At 41.4% G+C, this 19,658-nt stretch overlaps 1 protein-coding gene across 4 annotated transcripts in view; it reads right to left on the bottom strand.

Annotated features, from left to right (window-relative positions):
- Positions 1 to 5,203: 5,203 nt before the first annotated feature.
- Positions 5,204 to 19,658, bottom strand: part of c40h19orf47 (chromosome 40 C19orf47 homolog) — a 35,630-nt gene continuing 21,175 nt past the window's right edge. The window contains exons 4-8 of one of the 4 annotated variants that reach the window (XM_068018893.1): positions 18,399 to 18,480; positions 16,536 to 16,664; positions 14,928 to 15,074; positions 14,507 to 14,577; positions 5,204 to 6,834 (exon numbers count right to left, since the gene is read on the bottom strand). In XM_068018893.1, the coding sequence (XP_067874994.1) occupies positions 6,301 to 6,834; positions 14,507 to 14,577; positions 14,928 to 15,074; positions 16,536 to 16,664; positions 18,399 to 18,480 (963 nt within the window). In that variant the 3' untranslated portion in view covers positions 5,204 to 6,300. The remainder of the gene's footprint in view (positions 6,835 to 14,506; positions 14,578 to 14,927; positions 15,075 to 16,535; positions 16,665 to 18,398; positions 18,481 to 19,658) is intronic. The other 3 variants (XM_068018894.1, XM_068018895.1, XM_068018896.1) reach the window with 3 other exon arrangements.

Genomic DNA, 19,658 nt, shown 5'->3' with positions numbered 1-19,658 from the left:
GAATCTTTAAAAACAGTGCTGGCTTGTTCGAAGTGTGTGCTTGGTTGCTCTAGTGGCTGTTTCACATTCATTGCTTTATGATAGTACTAGCTGATCTCCATTGATTAGAAGTGTTAAGAGAGGGAAGAATTGGAGCACGGCAGGTAGACATAATTCACCCCATTTTAAATTCACACATTCTGCCCTTATGTTTCTTCTTCCATTATATAAATGCCAAAGATCACATTTGCAGTGGAGACTGCTGAGGTAAACTGTCCACCATCCTGGCAGTGTTAGCACGGCATCATCTCTGCTGGGGTAGGAGTGGGGGCAATGGCTGTAATTGCAGTGTGACAAGTTTAAATGGGGACAAGAATTTGTAATGGAAGAAACTGAGAAATGCATAAAGGTGCAAATGTTTAAACTATAATGTGCACTCAACTTTTTGTTGCTGCAATTATTCTTAATTGCATGACCATATGATGCCTCAATGGGATATGATATACATGACTGTGGCCTTCACAATCCATATAAAACTTGCTGGTAGCTCTAATAAATGTTAATTAGGTAAGTGTACAAAGTTATAATTTAAGAGGCTTTCTTTAACATATTTCCAATGTTATCAATGTACAAAAGAAGTTGCACGATACAGAACCTTCTTTAATGGATCACACAAGGCGCCTGCAGTATGGCCAGGTTTCCAAACCCTCCCCAAGCCCCAGCAGACTGTAAAGTAGTAGAGTTCCCAGGCACAATCACAATCAGACTTCTGTATCTTCCTGATCATTTACCCACAAATATCAAATATACTTTGTTTTTTTTGTGAGTTAATAACAAAAGTGTCAACTATTTAAATACATCTCATCAACCATCTCCCTTGCCACTGTGGTTTCATAGTCTGACAGCTGATGACTAGTAATGTTTAGCAATCAACCTGTTCTGTCTCCAAGCCTACGACACAGGTTATCTCTGTGGCAAAGGGGTCGAGGTCTTCGGTTCTTCTCAAAGGAATAACTTTCTCAATTTGAAGATCAATTCGAATAGTGATAACCTAAGACTATGCAAATTGGAAGACCAAAGGTAGCCTGTTCACTACAAGGACACATATGAACCATTTCTTTCTCTGTGTCCCCTTTGTAGTCCTGGGTCTAGAGCACAAATGAGCAGCTGGCTTCCAGGCCACCAATTCAACACAGCTTCCCACTGATAATGCACAAGTCACCTGAGGGAGAGACTCACTTTCCATCATGCCCATTCCTCTCCACCACAGGCGGGAGACACGTCATGCTCCATCAGTATAGAGAGAGGGGCTATTGACCTAGTATTCCACCATATTCATTGTTCACTATTCTGTGCCAGTGACTGACAGGTTTTAATCAATGGACACTGGTAACCTACCCAAGGAACTGAATGTGTAAAATCACTGAGTCCAACAGTGAGGAAAATTAACACCAGAAGATGCAGCTAAACCAAGAGCATTCCAACAATGAGCTTTCTACATTACCCTCGCTTGACCTACTGGGCTCCATATCTCTTTGCCAAAATTCCATAATCTCACCAGCACTACAAAACAGCTTCACTAATGTTAGTTATACTATACATCACTACTTTGACCTTACAAGCCTTTGACCTAGTCAGCAGACGTGGTCTCTTCAGACTACTAGCAAAGATCGGATGTCCACCAAAGTTACTAAGTATCATCACCTTATTCCATGACAATATGAAAGGCACAATTCAGCATAACGGTGCCTCATCAGACCCCTTTCCTATCCTGAGTGTCGTGAAACAGGGCTCTGTTCTCGCACCTACACTGTTTGGGATCTTCTTTTCACTGCTGCTCTCACATGCGTTCAAGTCTTCAGAAGAAGGAATTTTCCTCCACACAAGACCAGATGGCAGGTTGTTCAAACTTGCCCGTCTTAGAGTGAAGACGAAAGTAAGGAAGGTCCTCATCAGGGAACTCCTCTTTGCTGACGATGCTGCATTAACATCCCACACAGAAGAGTGTCTGCAGAGACTCATCGACAGGATTGCGGCTGCCTGCAACGAATTTGGCCTAACCATCAGCCTCAAGAAAACGAACATCATGGGACAGGACGTCAGAAATGCTCCATCAATATCGGTGACCACGCTCTGGAAGTGGTTCAAGAGTTCACCTACCTAGGCTCAACTATCACCAGTAACCTGTCCCTCGATGCAGAAATCAACAAGCGCATGGGAAAGGCGTCCGCTGCTATGTCCAGACTGGCCAAAAGGGTGTGGGAAAATGGCGCACTGACACGGAACACAAAAGTCCGAGTGTATCAAGCCTGTGTCCTCAGTACCTCGCTCTGTGGCAACGAGGCCTGGACAACGTATGTCAGCCAAGAGCGACGTCTCAACTCATTCCATCTTCACTGCCTCCAGAGAATCCTTGGCATCAGGTGGCAGGACCGTACCTCCAATGCATAAGTGCTCGAGGCGGCCAACATCCCCAGCATATACACCCTACTGAGCCAGCAGCGCTCGAGATGGCTTGGTCACGTAAGCCAAACGGAAGATGGCAGGATCCCCAAGGACGCATTGTACAGCGAGCTCGTCACTGGTATCAGACCCACCGGCCGTCCATGTCTCCGCTTTAAAGACGCCTGCAAATGCGACATGAAGTCCTGTAACATTGATCACAAGTCGTGGGAGTCCGTTGACAGTGATCGCCAGAGCTGGCAGACAGCCATAAAGGCAGGGCTAAAGAGTGGTGAGTCGAAGAGACTTAGCAGTTGGCAGGAAAAAAGACAGAAGCCAACTGTGTAACAGCCCCGACAACCAATTTTATCTGCAGCGCCTGTGGAAGAGTCTGTCACTCTAGTATTGGCCTTTATAGACATTCCAGACGCTGCTTCACAAACCACTGACCACCTCTAGGCGCTTACCCATTGTCTCTCGAGACAAGGAGGCCAAAGAAAAAACTCCTCAATGTACTTAAATCCAACTAGTCTGACTTAAATTAAGTTAAACTGTAGAGACTTATAATTCAGGGGCATTAGATTATAATTAAGGAGACAACACCCATTTTACGTTGGGCACAGACCATACCCATCCTTTCCTACTTAAATACCGAATCATCCATTTACACAAAATAATTTTGAGATGGCCAAGGTTTAACTTGTGACTATTGAGACACAAACTGCGTAGGCTTATCTAACAAATAGTATCCAGGTGTAGTAAATGGTGATCAAAGTTAGTTTAGATACCCTGGCCTACAGGTTTTGCAAATGGTATTTCTCTCTGTTTTAACATATACAATCGGCTCCATTACACTGCGAAGCTGCACAAAATACAAATATAAAATACAAAAATGGACATCTGAGACCATATGAGTCAATTCAGGAGCCCCTGTCCCCATATCTAGCATTTCAGTTAAGCGTTGCGTCTGTACACAAATATGTTTTTGGGTCACTGGCCTTGCTTTTACCTGGGTTTACCACCATTTTATTAGCACCATTTTATGAAGCTTTGTGCTTCACTCACAGAGTTGTAATTAAACTCCTGCAATTTTCCTTCTAGTGTATGTGGGCTGCCTCCCTTGCTCTAGATTTAATCTCCTGTCTGAAATCCCTTAACTATGGGCACCTCAGCTCACACCCATTATCAGTTCAAACAGGAAGCAGTGGAAGCCATCCCACAAATACCATTCCAAGCCAATTCAACCTCAATTGCTACTGCAATTAAAATTTCACATATCAGGTTTTAATTTTCATTTAAAATTAAATCTCATGTTTAAATTGTGAACAATGTAATATTACAAGTTTCATTAAATAAAAACTGAATGGTCATCCATCTTTAGACCTTTACAATCAAGAGCAGGCTCTGGTGGAGAGTCAGTATTTTACTGTATTTTTCACTGATATCAAGTTTCCAAAAAAGGAGTCAAACAGAAGGTTGGTAAGCAGCTAAGCTTAATAATATTTAAAAAAATCAATGTCCAGTAGCTTCTCTTCAATCACTCCAAGAGTTTGCCAACTCACAGTTTGTACATTTGAAAAAAAGGGAAATATGTATTTGTAACTTAAAGATGTAACTTGGCAGCCTTCAGAGGTTAAAACTATGCAGTTAACAAAAGGAGTAACACGGGTGAACAATATGCTGCTGAAAACTATGTCATTGGCAGCCATGCCTTCAGCTGTCTGGGCCTTAAGTTCTGGAATTCTCTTCCTAAACCTCTCACTTCCTTTAAGACACTCTTTAAAACCTACCTGTTTGACCAAGCTTTTGGTTACCTGTCCTAATATCTGATGTGGCTGAGAGTCAAATTTTGTCTGATACCATTCCTGGATGTTTTACTGTGTTAAAAGTGCTGTATGAATGAATGAATGTTGTTGAGTGGTTTCCAAATATACTATGAACAAACTGAGTGGCCAAAAAACAGTCCCAAAATGTGAATAGCCTAGTGGATTTCTTTTACATTATCAGACCTTCTGATTGTTGTGTGTGTGTGTGAAATAGGGTCAACAAAAGCTGGGTGAAGTTAGCTGAGCACAAACCTGTGCTTCTTGGGATCAAGATAAATGAAAGTGCTTGTAATCAGAATATTTCAACTGGGGAATCACAGCTCGTCAGGAAAAACACAAGCCATGGTCAATGTGACAGTGGGCAACTAACAGCATCAGTGAGCAACAAGCGGTTTCACAAAGAAAGGAGGTATATTGTCGGTCTGTTTACTTGTATGTGGTGAGGGAGAAGGGACAGATATACAAAGTGTAGATTGAGGATGAAATCTCTGGGTCAGTGGGTTTATTCCTAAATTCTAGAACTCTGCTTTTCCAGGGTTGTTATTGGCTTAAACACTAAAAATCAGACGACCACACTAACAACAATGTTCATTCAGATCTCTGCACAACAGAGTGGTGTCTAGCCAGGCTTGGGAGGACAGACAGATTAAACCCCACAAATGGCTCATAATCTGTGTTTTAAAGAGATTTTTCTGAACAGCTAAAAACAAAGTAAGGAGCCAACCACTGAGCAAAATGGGGGAAAGAAATGACTTCTCCACCCTAAGAAAACTGTTCAAATGCACAGATAAAAGCAAATCATCACACACACACCCACTCTATTGAAAAGCTCAGTAAAAGCTGCCACGGTTATTTCCCCAAAGCCAAAAAATACATTAAAAAAACAGGATTTTGACATTTTGGCAACTAATGACGGTAAACTTAGATTACAGTGGAACTCAAATGAACACAAGTCGTTAAAAGTAACATCTACATTTAATGTGCACATGTACTTAAACTGTATAACATGCAATACTGGCCTGAATGTTAATGTTCTCCAGGATTGGCTCAAAATGGCCAAAGCACAATAGCCTAGAGCTCACTCACTGTTAACACTGCATTTACTGAGACAGCCAGTTCAGACACATCATTCTGGTTGCTGAACACACTTTGTATTTTTAAAAATTTATTTTTGAAGGTGCATGGGCATGGGTAACCACGTTTGAGATTGGCCACTTCATCTGATCAAACGTAATAAACGTTACAATAAAAAAAAAAGTTAATTTGTTTACCCAAGTTTCCTAGTTAATGGCCAAACTAGCTACCAGGTCAAAACCTCCACCACAAATCAAACTATGGTAACAAGAACGGAATTAAAATTATTTTATATCTTCTAGGAATCATGGAAAACAAACTGTTGGGAAGGAACTGCCCATACATAGAGGGGTGAGGTGTAAAACACTCAAAATGCATTAAATAATTTTGTGAAAGCAACATGCTTTGAGTAGTTTTGCATCCATCAGTTCTTCAGTGCTGAAATATCCCAATACCACAAAAGTCCATTCATACCAAAAGCTCTGTTGCAAACAAAGCAGCTAGATTTATTTAAGTCGCCCAAGGGTTTGCTGAATTAGTTACTGCAATCAGATATACTGCAACATGTGAGATCACAAAAAACAAAACGAAAAAGCCATTCATATCAATCATACAGTGGCAATGGCTTGGTATGACAGCAGGCTTGTGCCAAAGCAAGACAGCAATCTGGGGTGCAAAATACCTGTTATCAGATTTAGCAGCCCCTTAAAGAGGCCAGCTTCAATCCCCTTCTGCCCCACCACAAAAAAACCTGGGGTTCTCAATATATCACAACAAAATTGTTGTGCCAATTAAAATCCTGTCAACTATTTTCAATAGGATTTGTGCTGTATTATCATTTATTCCCGGGGTCTTTTGGCTGTCAAGTATTTGGGAATCACCCAAACCACAGTGTTTCAGTCAATGTTAAAAGTGGTGTTTTGCCTTGACTAAAGAGATACCTTTTATACATACAAAAATAAAGTACTGTGAAATCCCACTACTTCAACTTCTTCCCCAGCCTTTCAAACACACTGACAGTGCCTGTGGAGTCCATCTGAGCAAGGCGACCTTCGGTGCTGCTGGTCACTTTGGTACTAACTGCAGTCCGTGCAGTGTTCTTGATGGTCACAGTGAACTCGGGGCTGCCTCGACTTTTGGTGCTGGTGACTTTGTTGTCCTGTGTGTCCGCCTCAGCCGCAATGGGCTTCCCTAGTCTCTGCCTGACACTGACCTTAGCTTTAGCCGTTGGTTGCAATCTGAGTGTGGGGGTTGCTACTGTGGCCTGAACGCCAACACTCGGGACAGTCCTGCTGCTGGCTTTGGGGATGGACAGCCGCCTTATCGTGGTAACTGTGTGCTTGGCTTTGGCAGCTGTGATTTTCTCCTTGATTGCAAACAGGCTCTCCTTCAGGGTTCCAGCTGGCATTCTCTTCAGGACCCCAGCATACTGAAGTACAGAACCAGCATCATCGTCATCGCTGCTCTCCTTCTGATTAACAACTTCACCCAGACGGCTGAAGACTCCTGTCGGCTAAAAGAGATGCAGAATTTCAGCAAAGATACATTAGTTGCTGAACTTGTTTTGCATTCGCTCCAACTGTCCTGCTGATACCGCATTGAGTTTAGACTAGAGAATTTGAGCTCTTTTCATTCGAACAGAAAAGTATAACAGGAGATCTGATACAAGGGTTCAGAATGATGAGATGTTCGAATAAAGTAAAATGGGAAATAATATTTCAACTGGGAAGTAGCTGGAGTGTATAAATTTATCATAATCAGGGGATGAAAGGATGGGTTAGGAAAATCTTTATGGAGAGGATTATTCAGATATAGGATGCACCACCAGAAACAGTGGTCGGAGCAGAATTCATATAGAATCATAGCATTGAACAGAATCATAGAATTCATATAGAATCATAGCATTGTACAGCAGAGGCAGCCACCATTGGGCTCATTGTGTCTGTGTTGGCTCTTTGAAAGAGTTGTCCAATTAGTCCCACTCCTCCTGCTCTTTCTTATGGCCCTGAAAATGGATAAATATTTGAATAATAAAACTTTACAAGGATGTGGGGAACGGACTAGGGAGTGGATCTAAACAGTTAGCTCTTTCAGAGAGCTGCCACAGGCAACATAGGCTGAAAGGCCTCCTTATGAGCAGCCAAAGTTTCTGGTGAATTTTATGCAGCTCTACATAACCACTAAATTCCCAATAAACAAACTTTCCAACACTTAACCGATTAAAAGAGAGCACTTTGCACAATTTATACTGATTATAATGGAGAGACATTTTCAGAAGATTTATTCTCTAGATGACACCAGTTATGTGGAATTCTTTTAACTTAGCTGGAAATCAAGGAAGCCACTGAGATCTATATACATTCAAAATCTTGACTCCAGCTGCAAATTCCTGACACCTTTTACATTATAATTGGTATGTCTGCATTTATAATGAGATCTGTCTAGATAAACAGGTCATGCTGCAATTGTACCCTCGCTTCATGAAGGCACTGCAGCCCGACCACTGGTGGGAGGGTTCAAGTACAGCATGAAAAGTTTAGTTTAGTTTAGAGATACAGCACTGAAACAGGCCCTTTGGCCCACCGAGTCTGTGCCGACCATCAACCACCCATTTATACTAATCCTACACTAATTCCATATTCCTACCACATCCCTACCTGTCCCTATATTTCCCTACCACCTACCGATACTAGGGGCAATTTATAATGGCCAATTAACCTATCAACCTGCAAGTCTTTTGGCATGTGGGAGGAAACTGGAGCACCCGGAGGAAACCCACGCAGATACAGGGAGAACTTGCAAACTCCACACAGGCAGTACCCAGAATTGAACCCGGGTCGCTGGAGCTGTGAGGCTGCGGTGCTAACCACTGCGCCACTGTGCTGCCCAAGTTTACAAGGTTCGTTCCATTATAAATGTGGATGGAGGGATTTATAATAATGAAGTATAAAAATAAGGACAGAATGTATGCCTTTAAAATAGGGACTGAATTATTTCTGCCCATCCTGATCCAATTATGCCCCACAGCCCACTTCACCCAAAAACTACATTTGGTCTTGACTTCTCCCATGTAACACAACAGGAGACCAACTAATTGTATAATAATGGTCATTGCACCATTCCAATTGACGCCGAATCATCTTTCATAATGGTTCTGGTGTAATAGCTTGAGGGGTCAATCAACAAGTGATATTTAGGACCACAGTGCCCTCGCACAGGAATAGCTTTTTTAGCCCCACCGTCCTGGCATGTGTTGTGCTCTGTTTTCTTCCTCATCAGATGTACATTGCTTTGAATTTATGAGTGCCATGTCATATTTTACTGCAACACTATGCAGACAATTGAAGACTAGCTCTTAATGGCTTTATAAAGTGGTAATTCAAATCAAATAAACCAGGTGATGTCAGCAGAACATGGAGACTGAATTACTGTTTCAAAATACTCTATCATTTTGCTTTTATTACAGAGCATAATTTATTTAAAATAATGTCCTTTTTTGACTTCCAAGTATAGTAGAAATTGTGCAGTAAAGTAGGCTGTGGGGTAATAATCCAGGAACAACAATTTCTATAAAATATTCCACATAACATTAATTTAATGTTACAAAGCTGATGCCAAGACATTAATAATTTTAAAAATCCTCTCCCAAAATCTGCACGGACATCGGAAATCTTCAAGGGTAAATACCTAAACAGCCAAAAGCCACATTTCATAAGTAAGGTTCCTGAATTGCAGTGTTCATGAAATGAACTGTAAACATAATTCTCAATTCACATTAAAACCCCTCAGAAGCTTCTTTGAGAAAGTTCACTCAGTCGCCATAGATCTGTGGTTCTGTTCATCCGATGAACACACAAAACATTAATCAATCAGCCCCTGAATGGGAACGGAAAGCTGACATCTCAGATTGGATCCTGCATAAGAATTCTTATCATTTCTGACACAGGGTTTCACTCAAAACCGTCGCCTGTCTTTCCCTCTCAGAAACTGACTGACTAGCTGTGTATTCTCAGTGTTATCTGTTTACCATTTGCAAGTATACCTGAACAGTAACATATTTCATTTATACAACGTTCTATGTGATGCAGTTCAATAAATGCATCACTGCAATCTAAGACTAGCCTGCTTTAGCCTAAGTGATTCTTCAGTTAACTACCCATAAAATTAATGTATCTGATGACTGAGAAATTAATGTATTTCAGTCAAAGAGGAACATTATTGCCCAGCGGAAAACTACCAAAAGAAAGCTGTGAAGAATTCCTCAATACTGCTCACCGATTTGAATACTAATATGATTTATGGCTTAGTAACTACAATTAATTAGTCCAGTTCCTCCAGCTGTGAAAAAATCCTTTCCTCCCACTCTTTCATGTCTGTTATGCTGTTGCATTCAGAAACTCCCACCTTGATCTTCAGAAACTCTCTTCAAAACCACAGCTTTGGTCACTTCCTCTCACCCTTGGGTCTCCTTCATCTATGAAGTGCCACGATGCTTTGTGATATTAAACCCGTGGTCACAAGTGCTATGAGCCACTCCGAGAGCAAAGGGCAGTCACTGACGTGCCCCTCAAGCCTCTCTAACAATGCGAAATGAAGAGTGGCACAGGGTGTCATGAAGGAAAGTTTCTCACCTCCTTTGTCCTGAAGATATGACCAAGGTATTAAACACAAAAACCATCCATATTTATCAGCACGTGCTGCTAATGATTCTATGATCTACACCTCCTCTGGACCCATCTTTTGTTTCTTTACTACCTCCTTTGCCTTACATCATCACCTCTTTGTCACCTAATCACACTTTCCCTTCACCCTAGCCAGGCCTTCTCCTTTGTACTCCCCACCCATCTCCCTGGCTCTGTAATTGCTAATAAATTATTAATTCTTTAATTTCTGTCAATTCTGATAAAAGGACTTTGATATGAAATGTCAGCTCGGTTTTTCTCTCTCCACAGATGCTGACTGACCTGCTGAGTTTCCAGCATTTTCTGTTTTTATTTCATATATTATGTATATTTGTACGGGACACCTCAACCAACGGACAGGAAACAAAGTAGGGATAAATGGGTCTTTTTCCGAATGGCAGGCAGTGACTAGTGGGGTACTGCAGGGATCGGTGCTAGGACTCCAGCAATTCAAAATATATATTAATGATTTAGATGAGGGAACTAAATGCAATATCTCCAAATTTGCAGATGATGCAAAACTGGGTGGGAGGGTGAGTTGTGAGGAGGATGCAGAGAGGCTTCAGGGTGATTTGGACAAGTTGAGTGAGTAGGCAAATGCATGGCAGATGCAGTATAATGTGGATAAATGTGAGGTTATCCACATTGGTAGGAAAAACAGGAAGGCAGATTATCTGAACGGCTATAAACTGAGAAACGGGAATATGCAACAAGACCTGGGTGCTCTCGTACACCAGTCGCTGAAGGTAAGCATGCAGGTGCAACAGGCGGTAAAAAAGGCAAATGGTATATTGGCCTTCATAGCAAGAGGATTAGGGTACAGGAGCAGGGATGTCATGCTGCAATTATAGAGGGCCTTGGTGAGGCCACACCTGGAATATCGTGTGCAGTTTTGGTCTCCTTATCTGAGGAAGGATGTTCTTGCTATAGAGGGAGTGCAGCGAAGGTTTACCAGACTGATTCCTGGGATGGTGGGACTGACGTATGAGGAGAAATTGAGTCAGTTAGGATTACATTCGCTGGAGTTCAGAAGAGTGAGGGGGGATCTCATAGAAACCTATAAAATTCTAACAGGACTTGACAGGGTAGATGCAGGAAGGATGCTCCCGATGGTGGGGGAGTCCAGAACCAGGGATCATAGTCTAAGGATACGGGGTAAACCCATTCAGGACTGAGATGAGGAGAAATTTCTTCACCCAGAGAGTGGTGAGCCTGTGGAATTCGCTACCACAGAAAACAGTTGATGCCAAAACATTGTATGTTTTCAAGAAGAAGTTAGATATAGCTCTTGGGTTTAAAGGGATCAAAGGGTATGGGGCGAAAGCGGGAACAGGTTATTGAGTTGGATGATCAGCCATGATCATAATGATTGGCGGAGCAGGCTCGAAGGGCCGAATGGCCTACTCCTGCTCCTATTTTCTATGTTTCTATGTTTCAACTACAATAGAGAGATTATTTGATCATTATCACATTGCTATTTGTGGGACCTTGGTGTGTGCAAATTGGTTGCCATGTTTCCTATATTATAACAGAGACTGCACATCAAAAGTACTTCATTGGTTGTGAAGCACTTTAGGATGTGATGAGGTGCTATAGAAATGCAAGTAGAAAAACATCCCAAGCTACTTCAAAGGAATGAAGGAGAAAAAATGGATTCTGAGCCAAAGGAGGAGGGAATTAGGAGGGGTGGCCAAATGCATGGTCACAAGAAGTGTGTTGCAAGGAGCATTGTAATGGAGGAGAGGGAGGTGGAGAGGTGACAGAATTTTAGAAACTGCAACTTATGTGTCTGAAGGCACGGACAACAATGGGGCAAAAGGGTTATGGGATGCAAAAGAGACTGGGGTTAGAGGGTGGGAGAGTTCAGGGAGGGTTGTAGGGCTGGAGGAGGTTAGAGAGATAGGAAGGAACAAAGCCATGGAGGGATAAAAATAAAAAGATGATAACTTTAAAAGTTGAGCCTTTACAGTTCAGCGAAGACATGGTGATGGTTGAGCAGGGCTCGGTGTGAACAGGTTACAGGCAGCTGAGGTTTGATCTATGGCGGAGGAATTCTCAGGCATAAATTTAACTAATCCTCAGCAGTACAAATGCATTCAGTCAAAAAAATGTCCTCCTCCAACTGGATTTCCCTAACTCTGGAAACCTCCCAGAGATTCACCTATTCCTTGGGTTATGCAAAGATTCTTCATTTATCAATTTCAGATTTTATAAATACTCCCATATCATAATCATGCTTCAGTGTGAAGTCCTAGCTTTGAAACTATACCCAAACCACCATAATGATTTTTTAGATTTCTAATACCATCTAAACAAAACATGTGGAGAATTGTACTTAATGCCTGTAAAGCATTCTACTTTATCAAGGACCAGGCTGTAATGAGATCTGGTTCCAAGTGGTCCTAGCAGAACCCAAACTAAGCATTGGTGACCAGATTATTTGTGAGTTAGCACTGTTGATGCCCCCTTCCATTACTTTGCAGATGATTGAGGGAAAGCTGATTTTGAAAAGTAATTGGATTTGTCCTGTTTTTTTAGAGACAGGACATACCTGAGCAAGTTTCCACACTGTCGGGTGAATGCTAGTGTTGTAGCTGTATTGGAACAACTTGGCTAAAGGCCTAGTGCTGGAACTTTCTAAAATTTTCCTTTGGTTCCAGTCAATAGAATGACTGTAATATTGTAGTAGAATTTGATTGAGAAATGTTAGTACGAACTGATTTGGTGGAGGAAGATATGGCAGATAATCAAGCATTACAGAACTAGAGACATTTCTGGACAGGAGGCCATTCAGCCCATCATGCCCGTGCTAGCTCCACATCAGAGTTACTTACCTAAAATCCCATTTCTTTACCTTTGTCCTTTAATATTTTAGCAGAATCAAATATTTCAAGGCAAAATGTCATTGTATCATATTGCAAATATAAACAGCAAGATATTTTCTTCTCTACGGCCACCTCAGAGTTCTGCAATAATTTTTTTAATTAGCACTGGGAATTCCAGCTTCAGTCAGATCAGGGCAGCTGCAACCAGGAGGCTGGGCAGGGAAGGAGTGAAAACTGGTCCCACACTAGGCCACTCCTGTGCTCCTCCACTGGAAACACTCACCCTCCACTAACATTGTCGGAACTGATTAGCTAGTCCATTAATCTCATCTGCGGTTTGTGGGATCTGCTGTGTGCGAATTGGTTGCTGAGTTTACCTACAAAACAACTGCACTTCAAATCGTAATTTATTGGCTGAGAGACACTTTGAGATAGGCTTAAGATGTGAAAGATGCTATATAAATGCAAGCTCTCTGGGGGTAATTTTCACCTCACCCACCTGTCGAAAAACTGACGGGATCAGGTGGAACATTGATTTTATGCCCAGCCCCATTTTACTCTCCATTGAAGACATTCCACCTGATCATGCAGGATTTAGGCCCGGCGAGTTAGGTTAAAATGATCCCATTTCTTTCAATTTGAACAGAATTTACACTAGAGATACAGAACATAGGGAGGTATTTCCTATGCATAGATCAGGTCTAATTTTTTTTAAAAATTCATTCATGGGATGTGACATGTCGCTAGCATTTACTGCCCGCCCCCGACAGCGTCCAAGAAGTTGGTGAACCACCTTCTTGAATATAACTGAGAGGCTTACTAGGCCATTTCAGAGGGCAGTTAAGAATCAACCACATTGCTGTGGGTCTAGAGTCACATTTGGGCCAGATGGGGTAAGGGCGACAGATTTCCTTCCCTAAAGGACATTAATAAACTAGGTTCGTTTTTACAACAATTTGGTAGTTTCATGGTCACCATTACTGATACTAACTTTATATTCCAAATGTCATTTAATTAACTGAATTTAAATTCCCCAGCTGCTGTGGTGGGATTTGAACTCATGTCCCAGCATTATTAGCCCAGGCTTCTGGATTACTAGTCCAGTAACATAACCGCCATGCTACTGTGCCCCTTCTCAAGATGCCGGTGACACTGGCAAGGCCGCTTAAATAATCAATTTAAATCATGGATAGATAGGTTTTTGGTTACGAATGGATACTGTTAAGATACAGATCAGCCATGATCTCATTGAATAGCAGAAGTCTCGATGGCTGAATGGCCTCCTCCTTTTCCCTATGTTCCTAGTTGCCCTGAGTAGGTAGCTGTCTGTCTAGTTACAACTGGTTCTGCAACCAAGAGGCTCACTAGGCATGAAGAATCAAGTACATAGTGTGGAGTTGGAGTCACGTGTAGACTAGACCGAATGGAGTGGGTAGGTTCCCTTCTCTGAAGGAGATTAATAAGCCAGCTGGGTCATCTAATTTCCTGATGCCAGCAATTCAATTCAATTTTGCAACAAGTGATGGCACGATTTGAACTCACAATGTCTAGGTTTCTAGACCAGTAACCATAACCACTACAGTACTGTACTCAACAGATTTTCTAACTCACTCACTGAAAAAAAATTAAATAACACGCTTCCTTTAAAAAAATATGTTGCATTTTATTCAGGCCTCACCTTGCTACCAGTAGTGGTGTCTGCTTTTGCTTCTGCACCGAGCCTATCAAAGACAGACATTCTTGGCAAACCTAGAGTCCGAACAAGAAAGAACAAACATTTACAGTACTGGCACCAGTTCAGTCATCTCAAATATAGAGGAGAGAGATTGAAATACCTGAAAGGTTAGGATTTTGTTTCAATCAGAAGATTTAGTATCTTGAGTACTTTGAAGCTTTCTAGAGTCTAAAATGTGGAGGCGTAAGCTGCAGGTCTCAGAGTACTAGAATCAGCAACATTACAGTCACATGGACAAAGGTTGGCAGCCCTGTTTATTAGTACTAAGATATTTACAGGCTTAGTCTGCACTACAACACGAGGAGTACTTGATGTGTTAGCATGCAGCAGTCACCCAACCGTAAGCACTGGGTGATCACTTTACCTTTCGTGGCTTGCTGCTCCAGGATTTTCTTAGTTTTTGCAGTTGTCCCTTTTGGCATATTGATTATGTATTTACCTTCCATTTCTGCAGTCACTCGGCGTCGCTTTGCTGACGTTTCGGGACCTGGATCGGCTGGTCTAGAGAGAACTGAACAATAAAACACTAATGGTCAGTAGAAAACAGAAAGAAACAACGCAGAGGACCTAAACAAAAAAAACACGTCTCACATCAACTTTCAAGGCTCCCAGCCTCTCAAACTCTAGTATAGATTATTGCGAATTCTAAGTTACTTAACTCAAATTATATTATTTAATTTTTTAAGCACTAATTGTCCTGTGTATTTATCTTGCTGAATTTAAATTATTGAATAGTTTGCATTTTTGGTGAAAAGACAAATCTGAATTAGCAGCAAACTGTAGACGATAACTTGTGCAATGGTGATTACTATGAACCAGCATCACTGCATTCTTTTCACATCATAATAATCCCTCTTCGAGTCAGTTGTCCTCTCCAGCCACATGCATAAGATACAAGCTGTCAAATTGGCCATTCCATTCTTCCCAAGCACAGTATAAAGAGAGCAAAAGTATTTAGCTGACAGATTCTTTAGCTGAACGTTAGAAAACACTTTTTAGAATTTTCTGCAAGTCAAATTGGGCATTTTAATCCAACACTTCATTAAATTCTGACCACCTAAGCAAAATATTACTGTATTAATCAGTCACACATTACATTTTGCAGGCTTTGCTTTAAGGCCAGCCAAAAATGCACTCTGAAAACACAGCAATCTTTTTGAGCCATTAACATCATAGGTTAGAGATCAAAGTACAATCTGACACTTGTACCTGTCAGTTATTAACTAAATGAACTACAGGACAAGGGAGGAGAGAGGACCTGTAGATTGTTATCGTATTCCTCCCTTGCAATGAATAAGTTCTTCCTGGAGCCCCCTAAAGATAAACTCACCATCCAGTTGGCCTAAGCCACACAGATCAGTAAAGTCTCAGGATCAATGGCCCTATTTCAGCTGACAGGAAAAAGAATGGTGGCTAGGATACCAGTTATCCTCAGCACCCCAGGGTTTGGAAGCTGGCGAAGAAAAATGAGCAGCCAGGGTTCCCAATTCTGTTTGTTATTCAGTGACACTTGCTGGAAAGTGGAGGCATGTGGGCAGAGGGGAAGATAGGATTGCGTTTAGCTGTGATTGCTCCTCTCTCACTCAAATAATGTAATCATGATTGTTTTGGGCTCAGACAAGGACAATTTATCTGAGGTACTAAACAGCTGCCAGAACCAGTGGAATAATACTCCAGCATGGTACCGAACCCCTCTGCCAGGTGTCCCCTCCAATTGTCGTTTTCAGGAAGCAAAGGGAGACAAGTGTGCGGAAGCAAGTCACAATGACCCATTTTTTTTGCCTTAACGCAGCAGATGTGATAACCTGTGCAGCCAGGAAAGGAGAGAGAAACAAAACCATTGGAGTGGGTAAAAGATGGAAACAAAAACTCTGAACATGCATCACACAGGGCGTACAACCTCAAGCTTCATGCTTTAAGGTAACAGGAAAATGGTGACCAATTTTCAAAAGGTCTCATTCCCCTTTCATACCTGCTTTCTTTGTGGCAAGTTTGTTGGCCACAGTGACGGATATCTTGGAAGTGCTTGTTTCAGGCCTCCGGACAGGAGTAGAAGGTGGGGACTCTCTGTTCAAACTGTTAGCAATCATTCTACAGGCAGCTGAATGGGGAAAAAAATAGAGAGGACACATGCGTATAGCACAGACCCACACACAGATTAACTTAGTCACAGGACTAGAAACAGCCTTTTGTGCAGAAGCAAAGCCCGTTGTCATACAAACAATGTAGCTTGCTTCATTTATATTAAATTCAATACATAGAACAAAAACTGAACACGCTGCCTCAAAACCACTTGAATAAGATTTTTTTTAAAAAACTGTTTTGTGTTGAGACACAGGCCGTTCATGAGGAGGCTTCCTGTAGCAGCCCTGGAAACTCAAGATTCACCATATTCCAATAGCCACCACTTTCCCCAGCTCCAATGGTTCTATATCTGGTGTTTTAAAGATTAAAGGGGAAGGAAGCTGTAGGGGGGGGAATACTTTATATTTGAAGTGCTCCTCATTGAGCCCACAAACTCATTGACTCACTACCATTTTGTTGGATGTCTATTTCGAAATATGCGCAGAGATGCTTGAGGCATTTCAGACTCTTTGTATCTGCCACAAACATCCCTGCAAAACAAACAGCAACATTAGTTTCCCAAGCCATCTGGGAACAAAGCTGTGCCACCTACAGTGGTTACAGGATAAACTGCAGCTGCTGTCGCTTCGTGTAGCCTGAGAGCTGCAGTAACCCAAGCTACTGGCTGCAGATGCAGTTTTTACAGAACCACCCCCACCAATAGAGGCAGCTCCTCACTGAACACATCACTGGAGTGAGCAAGCAGCGAGGGACACTGATGCGAGTACAAGGCAGAAGAATCTCTCATACAATTAAAATTACAGTTGCTTACAGGCAATAAAATTAACATTTTTACAGAAACAAAGAAAGTGGTGGAGCTATTATATAGTTGCATAGAATGAGGGAGTACTATAAACTAAAGGAGATCCTCTAGGATTTTGTTCAACTTTAAAATAAAAACCATATATGTAACTCATCACAGCTATTACACAACATTTCTAATTTGAAGCACTGAACTTCTACTGAAGTAATTATATCACTGGTTCCAGCACTCTGAGAGTTTGAAATTATATTGTGCAAAGATGACTGGAATATGAATAGTTACCATGTTCAAGTTGGTTTTTTTTCCATACAGGAACGTCAATCTGCGATATTATTCGAGATATATTTCGGATGATAATTTAAGCTGTGGTCCTGTCTGCCTTGCGGATGAAAATGATCCCATGGCACTATTTGAAGATGATCAGAGGAGTTCCTGGAGTGTCCAGTCAAGCAGTTACGCATTAACCAATATACCAAAAATCATCTTAATTGGTCATTTATCTCTTTGGGATCTTGATGTTCAAAAGAGGTGCTGCACTTGTTTACATAAGAGTGACTGCACATCCGAAGTAGTTAATTGGCCGTGAAGCATTTCAGAATGCAAGTGTGAAACCTTTTCTTTTAACCCTCTTGCACTATTTGGACTTAACATGCGCACTCAAAACTCTTCTAAATTTACTGAGGCCAAGTATAATTCAGTGGTGAGTGCTGAAATACAAGCACAGAGCTCTCTCCTGACACCCAAGTGTTGCACTCGGCAGCTACAGACCAGTAAGTATTTCAGTCTAACTGCAGCATAGGATAGACTGCATAGGAATCATCTCAGTTTAAGGCGAACAAGCTTATACAGTTGCAAAAAACTGCTTATCTAAGAGCGCAACAAAACAAAATTACAGTTTTAAAAGTTATTCACCATTTACCAAAAAATCTGCAAACTGTGTTTACTTACGCGAGCTAGCTGTTCTTTTTAATTCGAATTGCGTGTTTCCGTGACTGGTGCTTATAGACTCTGTGGCCACCTTTGCAAGTTCCTAGAAGAAGTAGATCCAGTTTAAGAAACTGTGTAATGCCACACATGATATGCTTTAACTCCACATTCATCTTATCTGGCTGTCAGAAAAGAACCGGGGTTTAGAGAGAGAGAGAAGCGCAGACAGACTGTAGTAGTGTTCTCAATAGGGCTTCAGTAAAACTTCAGGGAGGGGTGTGAAACGAAATGGGCAGATAAATATATTTAACATTTCTAAAATATATTATTGGGCTCAAAATACCCATTAGGATATAATTTTAATAGCAAATTTGGAAAAAAGTAATCAGTACAATTTGTGTAATACAGAAAATAAAACACCTAGGGTTGCAGGATTCTGTATTCTGTGATACGAAGAGCTGAGGAACGTAGAATCATAGAATAGTACAGCACTGAAGACGGCCATTTGGCCCATCCTGTCTGTACCAGCTCTTTCAAAGAGCAATCCCGTTAGTCTCATTCCCCAATCAGGCAGTGTATTCCAAATCCTAACCATTTGTGGCATAATATAGTATTCCCTCATGTCGCCTCTGGTTTTCTTGCCAAACACCTTAAATCTATGGAGACAGAAACAGTAAATGTTTCGGGTTGATGACTTCCACCAGTTCTGATGAAAGGTCATTGACCTGAAATATTAACTGTGTTTTTCTCTCTCGACAATTACTGCCAGATCTGCTGAGTATTTCCAGCATTTTCTGTTTTTATTTCAGATTTCCAGCATTGGCAGTATTTTGCTTTTGTACCTTAAATTTGCGCTTAGTGGTTATCAACCCATCAGCCTTTGGAAAGTGTCTCTTTATTTACTCGAACTAAACATAAGAAATAGGAACAAGATGAGGCCATTCAGCCCATCAAGCCTGCTCCACCATTCAATAAAATCATAGCTGAAATCCTATATCAACTTCACTTTTTCACCCTAACCCCATATCCCTTGATTCCCCTGTGGTCAAGAATCGATCAATCTTGGTCTTGGATACACTTATTGACTGAGCCTTGGAGTAGAGAAAGATTCACAATCCTGAGTAAAGAAATTTTGCCTCATCTCAGTCCTAAATAGTTGCTCCCTTAATCTGAGACTATGACTTGTAGTTTTAGACTTTCCAGCTAGGGGAAACACCTCTCAGCATCTACCCTATCGAGCCCTCTAGAATTTTATGTTTCAATGATATCGCCTCTCATTCT

This window comes from Heterodontus francisci, chromosome 40, assembly GCF_036365525.1.
Source record: "Heterodontus francisci isolate sHetFra1 chromosome 40, sHetFra1.hap1, whole genome shotgun sequence".
Lineage (NCBI taxonomy): Eukaryota > Metazoa > Chordata > Chondrichthyes > Heterodontiformes > Heterodontidae > Heterodontus > Heterodontus francisci.
Note: the sequence above shows the minus strand (reverse complement) of the source record. Positions and strands in the feature narration are given on the sequence as shown.